The 16,473-nt window shown below is 27.5% G+C and overlaps 2 protein-coding genes across 6 annotated transcripts in view; one reads left to right on the top strand and one right to left on the bottom strand.

Moving 5' to 3' along the window:
- Positions 1-16,473, bottom strand: part of LOC145186465 (uncharacterized) — a 167,846-nt gene that overhangs the window by 81,199 nt on the left and 70,174 nt on the right. The window lies entirely within an intron of this gene.
- LOC145192899 (zinc finger ZZ-type and EF-hand domain-containing protein 1-like) overlaps positions 12,258-16,473 on the top strand; it is a 60,474-nt gene continuing 56,258 nt past the window's right edge. The window contains exons 1-4 of one of the 2 annotated variants that reach the window (XM_090073015.1): positions 12,258-12,423; positions 12,735-12,983; positions 13,269-13,299; positions 14,236-14,311. In XM_090073015.1, coding sequence (XP_089929141.1) covers positions 12,927-12,983; positions 13,269-13,299; positions 14,236-14,311 — 164 coding nt within the window. In that variant the 5' untranslated portion in view covers positions 12,258-12,423; positions 12,735-12,926. Of the gene's footprint in view, positions 12,555-12,734; positions 12,984-13,268; positions 13,300-14,235; positions 14,312-16,473 lie in introns of both variants that reach the window. The other variant, XM_090073016.1, reaches the window with a different exon arrangement.

Raw genomic sequence — 16,473 nt, 5'->3', positions numbered from 1 at the left:
TTTACATGATAATATTTTTTGAAAATTTAGTTTTATTATATTTATGTATTGAAATTCAAACTTCTTTCTTTACTTTTTATTTGTTTTATTTATTTATTTGATTTATTTCCTACTTTTTATTTGGATTTTTTCTAAAAACTAAAATAGGAAGTTTAAAATCAACTCTAAAAATATTTTATTTCAGAAGTATTTTATATGAAAAATATTTTTATTTAAAATTTCTCCTTTATTGATCTTAAGTTTATTTTTTCACTTAATAGTGCTTATAATTTTTATTTATCTTGTCTTTGTTATTTAAAATAGGACATTCTCCTTTTCCTTATCATATAACAGATATCTGTAAAGTTTCTTGCTGATTATTTACAGAGGTTTTAGCTTCAATTTCTAAATTTTTAAATTAAGTAACTATTGTTCTAAGAATTGAATGGTATTAATTGGTTTGGGGACTTTTATATTGTCAATTACAGGGTTACCCCCTCCCCCCTTTACCCTCAGCTCCTTTCAACTAATTGATTTTTGTATAAATGATAACTTCCATATGCTTTTAAGGTTGAAAAAAAAAAAAATTTTTCAAAGTTATAATACTTTTATTTCTTGAAATAACATCATTAAAATATGATAACTTTAAATATTCAAATGTAAAAAATCATGTTTTATGTTTTAAACATTATCTCTTACTACTTTATTTGATAAATCCAAAATAATTCAATTCAAATTTTTTAGTTAATTGTTATTAATGAATTTACTAAGTTGTTTTACCTTTGAGTATTTTATTTGGATTTTTTGGAAGCTTTTTATGTATAAAAGGTGTTAATTTTTTTTTTTTTCACAATTGTCCTTTTTACTTTTGTCAATTCTTGAATTGTCGTTTATGAAAGTAATATTAATAGTTATTTAAATATTATAATATTTTTTTAAATTTGATTTAATTTGGTATTATTTAGTTGTTCATTTTCTTTTAAATTTGACTTTTTATTACATTTAATATAATTATACTAGTTTCATTTTTTTTTTTTAATGATTAAATGAATAATAAACCTCATTTACTAAGGTTTATAGCGTATTTATCTTTATTTATATTATTTATGCTAGTAAGTAGTTTTATGCTAGCTTCCAGTGCTAATTTAATTCAATTTTTTAAAGGTTGAGAAGGGGTAGGTTTATGTTTTATATTATTAATTAGCTTTTTGGTATACTGTATATGTTGAAGCTATAGTTGTTTTATTATAATTTATGTAATAATTTTATTATAGGTTTATGTAATTCTGTTAATTATGGTTTATGATTTATGTCTAATTATGGTTTATGTTGAAGCTATAGTTGTTTTATCATTATTTGTTATAATGATACTAGATATGATAAAAATGAAGAAAACAATAAACATAAGTAACAATGCCTATAATTTTACAGAATATTCTCGTATAAATTTTATGGAAGTTCTTTACATTTTCAGCAATCCATCAGATTTTTGAATAAAAATGATATAAAGTTTTATATAATTAATATTTTTGATCTTTTAAGATTTAATCAACTAATGTATTTCCTATAAAGCTTACCTTTAAATCTAACCTTAGTTTTGAATAATAATTATATTTTATGTATATAATATTTATTTATATTATCCATATATTAGCTATTACTGGAATAAATCCTAAAAGAAAAAAAAACAAAAATATTTTTAATTTTTCGTGCTATGATTTTGAGGCGACTATAATTCCAATATTTTGATAGGAATATGTGGCTATAGAGAAGAAAAAACAAAAGCAACATTTCATTTAATTTCTTTAGACTTTAATAGGTTCCTTACAAATGCTTTTAAGCATAATTAACATATTACATGATTATTCACAGGATCTAGTAATTATGAAAGCTTAATAAATCTTAATAAAATTCAAATCTGATTGTTTCAAGGTTAACTATTTGAATTAGCAGTAAAAGTACTAATCATGCCTTTTCATTTTTGGTTACCCTAGGCCCATGTTAAAACACCTAAAGTTGGATCTTCATAACTAGCAAGGATACTTTGAAAATTGAGAGAGGGGTATGGTTTAATTAGGCTGTTATCCCTTACTACCTATTGCTACTAATTTTTACAATCCGTTTATTATATTAATAAGCATAATAGCTATTGTATATGGAGCCACTACTTGTCAAAAAGATATGAAACGCTTAATTGATTATACTTCTATTTTATATATCACTTATGCATCTATTTCACATATGATTTAACAACTATAGGGATCTTTTCTAATTGTATTGAAGGAATAATAGGAGCATTATTTATTATGATAGCCTTCGGTTTTAGTTCACTAATTTTGTTATTTACTCAAGATTTCATTCTAGTGTAATGAAATACTTAAAAAGACTTTAATAAAACTATCCCTTTAATTAAGTGTTGTCTTTTGTCTGTGCCATTATTAAGTTTTATTGTCTTTTTACTTTGTCTAAGTTTTAGTTTTTTAGTTGAATTACTTACAATCAGCAATTAAATACTCAATCAAAAAAAATTTCTGGTTCATTAGGAACATTTATCCGTCTTGTATGGTTTCTACATGCGTGTAATAGAATATTTTTTGGTCACAGTTCTGTACAATATAAAATCTTATAACGATATTAAAAATTTTAAACTTTAAAATTTATAATTTATAATTGTTTTAATTTTTGTTTTAGGAGAAAATCCAAGTTTATTGAAAAATTATATAATACGTAGCTCTTACTTCCAAGATTCTTATTAATGAGAATAAGAAAAGATAGTCCAATAATTGATAGTATAAATTCTTCTTTTGATTGACTTATCCTCATCATCAAGCATCACTTATTTATGAAATTTTGGCTGATTACTAGGCTTAATTATTCTTAATTATGCTTAATTATTTATTACTGGGATTTTTTTTAGATATGTACTATTCTGGAAACATAACAATAGAGGCTACTGGGTCTTCTACCGGTTTGTACACCGCTTCAGAATCAATTTCAGTTGGACAACCAGACTTTAGACAGTCCTCGAACTGTTAATCATTGGAGCAATAGTGTGGAACCTAAATCCCCAACTTCAAAATGAATGTAAGACAGTGCAGTACTAAGTGTAAGAACATCAGAATGTAGAGACAGCGGCTACATGTACAGCGGCTAATGAGTCTTGGATCCTCCTCCACCAGTTCAGAATCAACTTTAGTTGCTCGACCAGACCTCGGACAATCCTTGAATTGGAGGTCATTGGAACAAAAATGTTGAAACTAAATTTGTCCAATGCATTTAGCAATACTACCTTGGCCTAGGGTTTGGCATATGTTATGTTCGGCCTCACCACCAGATTGACCGAGCTGGAATATAAGATACAGTGTAGAATATGGGATTTCTGATCTGACATTTTATATCATATGACTCACCTGTTAAAGCGCAAGTGCGAAATAATATATATATATATATATATATATTGCTCTAAACGTGCAAACATTAGGCATTGTTTGTTACAATAATATTTAATTGCTCCTTAACTTAACCATATGTTATATTCACATAAACCAATCACTTTACGCTTTATGTAAAAGCTAATAAGTCTTTCCTTCAATTATTAACAAGTTACAGCATTCTTGGGCTTAAAATCACTGCGTCAGTGCATCTAAGTTCTTTCATGTAGAAATCTAGGCATGTCATAGCCTAAGGAACGAAAAATATTTATCTTCAATGAATTCTTTTAGCATCAAAATATTTTAATGTATTAGCCCATTACATCATCAAAAACCTTGACAAGCTAAATCATAAAAATTGTCTCACATAACCCCTTGCTACATTTTACACTACTTGATATTGTTTATTGAATTAGATACAGAGGTCACTAAAGCCAATATTCCTTAAATCGAAATTAATTCGCTCTAAAATTTTGGAATGAATTATTTAATTTATTTTAGTTTTAAAACCCTTATGTCGCTTTTCAAGATTGATAAGATTTTTCATAAGATTTCAAGAGAATTGAGGTCTGTCTGCATCAAATGCCAAAAAAAGTAAAAATAAAAATAATCATGTGATTTTTAAAAATGTTCTATAAAGCATAATCATAAAAAGGTTTACAGAGCATAATGAGGTTTAAAAGTCCATGCTAAAATAATAAACGCAGTGTCAAGCAATCTATTAGAAATAAGCTGTTCCATCTTTTACACGCCTTAAGTTTAAATTAGTTAGTCGATCTCTTTTTGTTCGTAGAATTTTTTCTTAATTAACTTCTTCAGAATTTCTTTTTAAGTATTTTGTGTAAGGATATATTTAATGAAGTGAATATGACCATTTCAAGAAGTAGTCTGAAATGGTCATATTCACTGCATTTCTAGAGCTTTGTGATGATTTCTTCTACTCTTTTGTGATTTCAATGCAAAAAAACGAAAAAAATAAAAAGTAAATTACGCAGCTTGAATGCAAAATGAAAACGCTTATTATTACAAATTAATCTGACATAATTGTTAATCAACATGGTGGTATAATTTGAAAATTCTAAACTAAGTGAGAATAGTGAACTGAATCGATATAATTTGCTGACCGTAATTAAATTATTGTGATTGATGTTCGTGAAATCAGACTTAATAAACAAAAAACTTTGACAGAAGTTAGGCGAAAGAATCTGATCCTTTAAATCTTTCACTAACATTTGTTGATAAAGAAAAAGGTAATTTTTAATCGACTGAAAAAAAAAAAAGTTAAATAACATAATGAAGATATTATTCCCGCAAAAAAAATTGGGCGTCTTGACTTCATACCTCTTCTTATACTAAAAGAATTTTGGGAAGGATGTTGCAGTCACCGTCTTCAATTATAGATAATAACGAAGCAAACATTAATGATTTCTTAATCTCACTGAGCATTTGCATTTATTTTCACTCATTATATTTGAACTAATTTTTCCTGTTGACCAGCAAAAGCACTTCAAGAAATCCTGGACGAATGTCAAGATTTTGATGTGGCTGAATTCCTGTCATTTGATACAACTACCACAAACAATACTTGGTGGAATGGTAATTGTACGCACTAGAGAATTACACGAGGAAAATTATAGGATGGTTAGCATGCAGACAATTTGAAGCTCAGTCTTTTCTCTATACTTACTTTGATTGTTATTTTTTTTCTTCGGGAAGATTTCTAATACCTTATTCAGCTCATCATTTTATGGCTTAAGGGGTCAGTAACAAACACAAGTCCCACATGTCTATGGTTTGCATTCATTCAATTGTCTATTTATCGTTTAATGCTTGAACTACTAATTCCACAAATTCCGATCTTTTGCACCTGTTATGCAAACTACACAACCCTTGGCAGGTACTTTTGTTAAAACTCAAATAAACATTAAGAATAAAAACGTAAAAAATAAATCTGTTTACTGGAAAAAAGTAGTCAGAAAATAAAATAAACAGTAAACTAGAGACTAAATTTTTAAATAAATATTTATTAAATTGATCATAGCTAGTTATTGATTTTTTATTTTATTTATCAGCTAACTTACTTAAAGTAGTTCGCTCATTACGTTAACCTTTATAAATTTGCATAAAATGCAAGATTTATATCCAAATATACTGATTACAATGCGAAATTTACTAAAAATTTCTATTATATAGCATTTGAATAAAGAAGTTTTTCTAAATTGAAAAAACTTATCTGTGCTCTACAATTTCATAAGATAGACTTTTTAGTTTGGAACTCCATCCATTGAAATGTTTTTGCAGAAAATTTATGTTTTTCAGCTATTATCAAAAATTTTGCTGATAAAAAGGCCAGAAAAATTTGTTGGCAGTATAAATTAACCGTAAGAAAAATATAAGTTGTATTTGGAAGACATATTTTTTTTTGTTTATGCACTTTACCAGTATCCATAAAGTTGCTGATGCTTCGTTTCTCTCTAAAGCCTGTAAATAAAAACAAAATAATGGTATTAAATAGTGACGTAATTAGCTCAACTCCTTAAAAATAGAGAGACATTTAAGGAATATCAATTAATGATAAAGTTAAACAAAATAATGATAGATAGTAAAAACAAATTGTATACCTACAATCTGTATAAAAAATGGAGGCCTGTTGTAAATGCGCCATATTTCAGCTGGAAAAATTCCACACTAGGAGTACAAATATTTAAATCTTATCTTATGCCAAAATAAAACTTTTTTTTTAACTTTGCATGAAAAGAGAATTTAAAAATTTTTAAACTTTTAGTTATTTGTCTAAGGATGTGGACTTTTACCCCCCTCCTCCATCCCATTCCCGTATGTTTCCAAAAAATTAAATAACAAGTATGCTATGGTCGAATTTTGGTCTTTGAATTTCAATGCATCGGGGTTTTACTGGCTGAAGCATCAATATTCGCTTCAATCCCTTTTCGGGTCACTAAAATTCACTCCAACCTCTATGAGATTTAATAAAATTATATTTACATTTTACATGTTGCTCAGGATCTTTTTTTAACAATGTCAATTATTCGATAGAGTCAAAGAATTAAGTGTTTTTTTTTCTTCCACCCAATATCATCAAAAGTTAGGTTTTGTCTGGTTTGTAAAGATCTTTTGATAATTTCAAAAGTGGATTCATTTGGCTTAGCTATTTACTCAAAAATTCCCAGCATCTTTAAATTCCTTTATTTTCTCGTTCTTTAATACAGTTTTCAAGATCGAGAAAGCAAGCTATTAGCATGTTCCGAAATGTGGCCAACATGGGAAATTTAAAACTTTTGCTCAAGCATGCACAAATGTTCGAGAAAAGCACCTTACGTCAGCATTAAGGCGGTATGTATTTTAGGCAATAGCCCAAATTCACATCTTAGACGCACTTATGGAAGACGCATTTTAAAGACGCCCATAATGCCTATTTATAAAACTTTAAGACAAAAGAAATCCCAGCTTGACGTAATGTTAATGCGTATTAAAACAGACGAAGTTGTTTCTGTAGGTGTGTCAGTTTCAGATCTCGCTATTTTTTGGAATTTCTTCTTATAAAGATATTTCTATATTTTCATACAAACAATCAAGTTTTGTTTCAAATGTCGATTATATAAAACCGACCTTTGAAACAAAATCACTTCCAATTTTTTTTTTTTTTCACCAACAAGTTTTTTTTTTTCAATTTGTCTTTAATCTGACAAATTGTTTTGATTCTGATTAGTTTAAACACCGTTTTCATCCTGAAAACCTATTTAACCCTGAAAAAGCGAACATTTAATTTAAAAAATCCATTGCATAATAAGCATTTAATGTGAATTTTAACAACCCGTGTTACAGAATGAAAATAAACCATTTTCTAGAAAATTTTATATAAAGATTTAAATTTACATTATAAATCACAGTAAATTGAAAAAAGAAGTGATAAAAAAAAAAAGTTTAGGCAACTTGTTTGCAAAGGCGATTTGCCGCTTAGATCATGCTACCCGGTTTATTTATTCTTAAAAGAAATTTTTTTTAGAATAAACCAAAACTTATGCATGAAAAATAGAATCAAATGCTCAATTAGTCAATTTGATAGTAATTACTAAACAGGTTTCTTATTCTATGGAAAAATAATCGTGGTCAAATGTACGTAAGTAAAAATGAACTTAGCGTGATTTAACATTTTAAAAGACGATTATTTGATGTTTAAATTTTACGATAATTTGACGATTAAAAGACGACATTGAAATATTTAAAAAAAGGTAAGACACATCAATTTTGTTTCTTTGTTAAGTTTTGATCTCTATGCGATGTTTTGAGCTGACAAGCTTAAAAAATAATCTTAACAACACTAAAATAAACTTTTTTAAGTTTATTTTGTTAATAAATATTGCACGTCATAAATTTTTAGGAAGATTGCAATTAAAAATTTGATTTCAAAGATGTTGTTTTATTTAGGTAACACTTTTAATAGTTGTTGTAAAAGTCTATAAGAGTTACATGTTTACCATTTCCAGCTCTTGACAGCGAATGGATTAACTTGTCGTAGTTGTCATGTATCAAATATTATTTAGCTGTACTTTACGCGTAAAAGCGTGAAACGTTGTGCGAGTGAAAAGGGTTTTATCAACCTAACAGAATAAGTTTAATATAACGTTAATATTATTAACAATGACCATATCCACAGAGAGAAATTTCGGCCCTGGGGAAGCTTTCTTACGGGGCCCTCATTATGATCAATTATTTACCTAGGACCTATAGAAGCGTACTCTGATCATTGAAAATTAAAAACGAAAGTTAATTAAATCTTTTAAAAGTCAAAACTATTTAAATCTTTTAAAAATTATTTTAAAAAACTATTTGTACACACACGAGGCCCCGGGAATCTTCCCCGTCCACCACCCTCTCTCGGCGGCCATGACAATGACTCACAAGGTATTAAAAGTGTAAAGCAATAAAAAGTTAAAGAGAAGTTATTCATATATTATCTCACGCGTTGAGCACGAGCGAGGAATAAGTGTTTTTTTGATGATTTGTCACGAGACTGACGGGATGCGTATCAAATTTTGTGATGCAACACTTCTTAGATTTATACAGCATATATATATGTTGTATATATACATTACACACACACACACGCACGCACACACATGTATATATACAGTATTGGACAAAACATTTGCAACCAAATAATGCTAATTTAGTTTCTTTATATAAAAGTGCTGCATTTTTTCAATTTAGAGAAATAACTATGTAACTGTTTAGAGACAAAGTTCTTCAAGTTTTATTCATCACAATGTTCATTATTTGTACACGAAAATTAACAAATTAATCAAAAGTATTAAAAAAAGTTGATTTCCTTCTGGACAAAACAAGTGCAACTCGACAAAATGTTGACCAAGCTGTAATTCGCTATCAATATTTTGTGGCGAATCCTTTGTTGTTCGATCAGGTGATCAATGAAACTTTGTGGAATCGCTGCCCAGGTCTTTTGGATTTGTTCAAACAGTTGATCCTTATTACGAACACCTTCACGATTAATTCTGCGGTTGACAATCTCCCACAGGTTCTCGATAGGGTTGAGATCCGGAGATTGAGGCGGCCAATCCATCACCGATAGGTAATTGTCTTGAAACCACTGCTTGACTACTTTTGCAGTGTGTTTTGGATCGTTGTCTTGCTGAAAAACCCATTTTATTGGCATATTCCATTCAGCATGAGGTAACATAACATCTTTCAGGATACTTTTATACATGAAACGGTCCATTATTCCATCGTTTCGATGTATTGGACTTAGACCGTTAGGAGAAAAACACCCCCAGACCATTACATTGCCTCCACCATACTTCACGGTCTTATGGCAGTAACGTAAATTGAGGCGTTTTCCGGCCAGTTGACGTACACGGCAAATGCCATCGCTCCCAATGATGTTGAATTTCGATTCATCACTGAACAGGACAGTTCGCCATTTCTGCACATTCCAGTCAATATGAGATGTAGCAAAAGGAGTCTTTTCTTCTGGTTTTTTAGTGAAATCAGCGGTTTCTTTGCAGGGCGTCGAGAAAACAATCCGGCTTCAACAGCACGTCGTCTGATTGTTTGGTCCGATACAGGCAGCTCTAATTGCTTTTGTATCTCGACTGATAATATCCAGGGATCCTTCTTTACGGATCTGACGATCTTAGAATCCTCTCTAGAAGTGGTGGAACGCGGTCTTCCACCTTTTTTATCTGCTGCCAACTTCCCCGTAGAACGATATTTGGAACATAGTCTTGATACGGTCCATTTTTTCACGCGATATTTATCACAAATACTTTTTTGTGACATTCCACTTACGTAATCGCCTAAAATTTTCTTTCTTAGTTCCAATTCAAGACTGTCGGGAGCCATTTTTGCACTTGAAGTCATAAAAATAATAAAAATAAATAATCACGCTTCTCAAGGCTTACCGTGTTACATTTACCTTGTGATGATACAATAATGCTCTGTGGAACACAACGTCTTGGTTGGATGTGGACTGTATTGATGTAATGAAACACTTGTTGTATTTCACTTCTTGTATTGATTTTCTTCGATAAAACACTTTGATAAAAACCACTTCGATAAACTGTCTTAATAATACTGACTGATTGACTTCCATATACTGACTGAATTACATGTCGATTTACATGTCTCTTATATAGTAAAATGAACCTGTGTGAACCTGTTCTGGAAGATTCTAGATGCTTCTTTTCGATGCTTCTGGAAGCTTCTGGATGCGTCTGGATGCTTCTGAACGTTTCTGGATATTTCTGGATGCTACTGGATGCTTCCAGATGCTTCTTCTGGAAACTTCTGGAAGCTTCTGCATGCTTCTGGAAACTTCTGGAAGCTTCTGCATGCTTCTGGAAACTTCTGGAAGCTTCTGCATGCTTATGGAAACTTCTGGATACTTCCTTTAACCCTTTAACTACCGCTAAATAAATTGTGCCGACTATTTCCGACGCTTGAAAATAAAAATAATACCATGCCGGAATATTCCGGCACCGTTACATAGACTTTCTTATGATATTGGATTTATATTGCGGCTTTATTTTAATACGTTTTCAAAAATGTCGTTCAATAAAAAAGTTTACTCTTTGCAAGAGATAATAAATATCTATTAACTGTAAAAATTGTGTTCTGTTTTTAAATTGTAAAAAATTTAAGAAATAAAATATTTTAAGTTAGTCGTTATTATTTAGTTGAACTAAGTCCATATAACTATGAAACTTTATGATATTATTTTAACAAAAAATACTAAATGTTTTTTCTTATTTTATTACATTTGCGACATCAACCTTTTTTACATAAAGATAATAGTCATGTTATTTTGCTAAAAAAAGAAAATTTTAAATACAGTATATTTTTTAACTATGTAAACTGAACTGCCTATTTTAAAAAAGTTTTCACATTAAAATTTCAGTTATTAATAATCGTTATTAAAATATTAAAACTTATAAATAAAAATTAGGGTTTACAACAATGCACCTTTCGTAAACAAAACATTTTACAGAATTTCTACAAAACTACACTAATTTTACGGAAGATTTAACCGGTAAACTTAATGGTATAAATAATTTTTTATTTTCTGCCGCTTTTGGTAGTTAAAGGGTTAATTATTAAAAAACTTCCGTGACGTTGAAAACGGACCAGACTTAAGAAAATGAAACAAACCAAAAAAGGTGCACTTGTTTTGTCCGCTGTAAAATGGCACTAGTCAACGAAATTCTGCCTGTGTGCTGTCACTTGTCAGCTGATTGCTCATGTCATGGCATGCTATGACTCCAGACTCCTGAACTGTTTGCTGTGGTTGTATAGTTCGTTTCGTTTTTAAGACATGTAAAATTAGGAACACTTTTTAGCATTGTTCGATGTTGGTTGCAAATGTTTTGTCCAATACTGTATATATATATATATGTATATATGTAGACCTATTATTAATATGTAGACCTAGAAAATTCGGAACTCCAAAAGCCAACAACATCAGCTCGTATCCTTATTATTTGCACACGATGAAGTTGCATAAATTATGTGCAAATAAATTAATATTTTTTTCAAATGGCCAATGCAAGAATTGACATGTAAACGGCTGAATTCTACTACACCATTTTCAACCATCAATATAATAACTCCTCATTGCCGGAAACAGGGCTTCAATGCATCGGATCACATGAATGACTAGCTCCCATCGCTTTTTGTTGAATGAGTTATAAAATTAGATAATATTATCTCACTTCTAACACAGGGGTATAAAAGTACCTACAATCTACTGCCCATCTATGCAATCTTTTCTTCAGATCCGCTGCTGCAGAAATTGTTGGATGAGTTTCGCACTAATGTCAGGTCGTTTAGCAGCATGACGACAGTTTAATTTTATGGAAATCATTTTGACTAAAGAAGATGGGGAATACATTAATTTAATTAAGAGAGATGAGTTAGATTTTTTTAATGCTTAATTCACTGGCAATCAAGATTTTGGAAACAACTTTTCCTTGTTATTCGTTCGCTGGGTTGAAACTTACGCACTTCTTTGATGCCGAATAAAGACACAGATTAATATGTATATATTTAAAACAGAAGTGATCTTAATGTTTTTTAAATAATAAAATACAACTTAAATGGGAAAAGAGTTTGAAAATTTGAAACGTGCTATAAAAGGGGATTGGCAAATACATCACAACTTGTTATGAGGAGGAGAGGTGTCAAAAATTGTGTAACATAATGTATCATAACATATCAACATTACATTTAACTATTTTTAGATGCTCTATCTGAAACATATAAAGTAATTATATAAGTTCTTTGGCAACATAAAGTTCTGTTTCTTCGCTTACTCGCGCCCTCTTTTCCCTGTAACCTCGCGTCCGTAGAATAGCTTCCGCTCTGCTCGGCATATTAATGCCCTCTTTCCAAATAGGGCACCAAAAAAAAAGTCATAATTGACAGGGACGTAAAGTTATAAATGAAAAAGATAATAATTTTGCTTCCGGCCAAAGTTTATATGGTAAATATGTTAGAATCATTAGCTAAATCGTCTTTAGCTATTGATATCAATTTTAAAAAAAGGCGTTAAAGAACAAAACTTATAAAGATACAAAAAGCTCGAGGATGTAAAACAGTATAACAACATAAACAGTATAAGCTCAATCCTTTAGTTAATCCATTCTAATTTCACGCCATTAAAATATGGTTTAGACACTAAAAGTTATTTTACACCGTATAGGATTATTATTATTATTTTTTTATCATACAATACAATACTCCAGTTTTAATTTCCTATTTGATATAGTAATGTGACCTTTTTATTTCTCATAGAATTTTGGGCTTCACTGTGATTTGTTGTAGAAAAACTCTTACAATTTCATTTCTGTGGCTCCAAAGTTGACAATTATTTAAACGAAATTTAAAATTTTCTGGCTTGTAAATGATTGGAAGTTTGATTTTAAAAATAGAGCTGTTCATGCTAAATATTTATATGTAAAATTACACTAAAAAGCTCGATGTATTATGGGGAACAGTGGTTCTCAGTCAAACAATGAAATTGAGGATGAACCTATTACCGAGGTAACAAGATTTTGTAACTTTCAAATTAACAATTCTTTAGCTTTATTATCTAAAAAAGTCAAAGTAAATATATCTTGTTATATTTTTAGTATAATATTATTAACTGTTTAAATACTTGACAATGGCTTTGTAAGATTCAGCATGTCCTAGCTTTAAAAATTGTAATTTTCTGTACTATATAAAGTAACTACAAAACGTATTATTGGCATGAATATAAATATCAATAGTTTGGGTATAAGAATTGTATTTATTGTTAATAATGCTATTGGTTTCTTTTTTTTTTAGCCAAGCAATGAAAAGTTAGAAAAAGAGTTTGGTAAATTTAATTATGTTGTACAGATTTCTAATGAGTAGTAATACATTTTCTATTTCTAATAATTGATAAATATTCTGCACTATTATTTGGTAACAAAATTTCATTTATTAAATATTAAATCATTGTCTAAATTTAAAGTTTGCTGAAAATCTATGCATTTATTTAAAGTTTGTTGTTATGAAAACCTGCTGAATAAGCCTAATATTGTTATGAAAACCTGCTGAATAAGCCTAATGAAAAGATAAGAAATGCTAAAATGATACAATCATTTTTACTTGTACAACAAAAGAACTTTAGTTAACACTAAGTTGAGAGTTAAATTAGAAATATTTAGCAAATAATTTACTTAACAAAGTGTATTGACCTAAGAATATATAGTGCTAAATCCCCAAGATTAGATTTTAAAAACTTTTTATTCCACAAGAACTGGAATTAAAGTTTTAATATATATATCTAATGGTATCCTGGCTGTAATTTAATAAGAGTTTTTTTTTTCAAATTTTTTCAGACCACTTCTTAAAATCCTACTTCATCAATTTTAAAGTGTTGTATGCAATGCACTAGCAATTTCCATCAAAATTTCCCATTTATCTTTTATTGGAAAATTATACCTTATATTTTTGTACTAAAATTTACTGACATGTAATCTCAAGCAGAGTTAACAATAAAACAGCCTCTACTTTAAAATTGTTACATGTAAACAGTACCATTTTAGTGGACACTGCAGTATGAGGAAAATCTTTAATTATACTTATTTCAGTAATCAATCTGGAAATAAAGTAATATAATATTTTATCAATGGTACTTATTATTGTACTTAAATTTCTATCAAGCAGAATTAATTTACGCATTGACACAAAGTGTGCTGTACTTCTAGAGAGGTATTTATAAAATATGTTTCCTTCATCTATTTTTTTTTTTTTTTTTGTTTTTAAGTTGAAGATGATGGAGTTCTGGATTTGAACATTCTATTTGATCTTAAACAATTGCAAGCAGTTTCAGACAAAATAAAGTATATTTTTTTTACATATTTATTTTATTAACTTAAAAGCTGTACATATAAATTTATTCATGTAAATATGAATATAGTTATATATGCGTATATATAAACATGAACATATTTATATTATATGCATATATATATAAATATATATATATATATATAAATAAATAAATATATATATATATATATGCATATATATATATATATATATATATATATATATATATATATATATATATATATATATATATATATATATATATATAAATACATATATACATATATATATATATGACTGTATACATATATATATATATATATATATATATATATATAAATATATATATATATATATATATATGTATACATATATATATATATATATATATATATATATATATATATATATATATATATATATATATATATATATATAAATTCATATAAGTATATTCATGTATATGTATATACATAAGTATGCATATATATGCATAAATATGTATAATATAAATATGTATGTATATGTATATAGGTATATATGTATGTATACATGTATATATGTATGTATACATGGATATATGTATATATACAAATATATATGCAAAAATATATATACATATAAATATATATATATATATATATATATATATATATATATATATATATATATATATATATATATACACACACCTATATATATTTATATATGCATGTATATATGAATATATTTATATATATGTATATATTTATAAATATGTATATATATGCACATAGATATATATGCATATGTATGTTTATATATAACTATGCATATATATATATGCATGTAAATATATATATATAAATGTATATATTTATATATGTATAAACATGTATAAGTATATTCATACATATACATATTATATATATAAACAGTTTCAGAAAAAATAAAGTATATTTTTTCATATATATATTATATATATGCATATATATATATATATATATATATATATATATATATATATATATATATATATATATATATATATATATATGTATATATATATATAAATATGTATATATATATAAATATGTATATATATATATGTATGTATATATATATATATATATATATATATATATATATATATATATATATATATATATATATATATGCATATTGTATTTTTAAATAACTACAGCTAGATATTTTTAAAGTTTATTTTAGCAGTCCCTTAAAATATAAAATTTTTGTTTGTTATGATATTTTTGCTATTGTTCTTGGACAGATGTTAATTTTTGTTCAAGCAATAAATTGTACAAAGTTGTTTTGTTGATAGTTTGTAATGAAAATGAATGTTTTTGATATTTCCAACTTATCAAATATCCATTTTATTATTTATGTTTTATTTTTTGCAACAAATCTTATTTTTTGGGAAAAAAATAACACTTTTTTTTTTTACAAGAGTACAACCCATTATAAAGAAACAGATTACATGGCACATCAAATTTGCACTGAACAAGCACAAAAGCCAAATAGAACTTTAAGAGATGATAGAGTAGTATTAAGAGTTGTAAAAATCAATTTAAAAATGAAAAAAATATTGCAATTAATCTGAAAAATCTCACAGAACTATAACTTCACCTATATCAACCAGAAATAGTTAATAAAATGGGTTTAGTGAATATATAAATGTCTTAAGAAACTATTTTGATCAAAATATCATATTAATTAACAACTTATTTTTGAAAAAAAGTATTGTTTAATGGTGCAATCTTTTTGGAAGAATGTCTTTAGTTTAAATTTTAACTTAAAAATTTTTAAATGGAAACACAAAGAGTTTAGTGAAATAGGGGGAAAGCTTTTCATTTGAGTTGCATGAGAGAAACATTTAAACATGGTATTGACAATGTAAAGATTTGGTGATGCATGACATGGTATGTTTTTGGTAAAATAGGATTTTTAAATGAAACCTTGAGTAATAATTTGTTTACTGATGAATTGGACTAAAGTTAAAAATTTTTCATCTTAAAAAACCTTAAGTTAGTTAATGATCCAAAACATGCTGCTAAAAAATTCTAGCTTTTTTAATGAAAATTCTGGGATGTTTTAGAATTGCTGGCACAAATCTCTGATTAAAATCCAATGGAGCATTTATAAACATTAAATAAAAAATAGGTGATAGATCACT

The sequence above is a fragment of the Hydra viridissima genome, unplaced genomic scaffold (genome assembly GCF_058129835.1).
Source record: "Hydra viridissima isolate aposymbiotic clone 2 unplaced genomic scaffold, HvirCarnegie_v1 scaffold_15, whole genome shotgun sequence".
Taxonomy (NCBI): Eukaryota; Metazoa; Cnidaria; class Hydrozoa; order Anthoathecata; family Hydridae; genus Hydra; species Hydra viridissima.
Note: the sequence above shows the minus strand (reverse complement) of the source record. Positions and strands in the feature narration are given on the sequence as shown.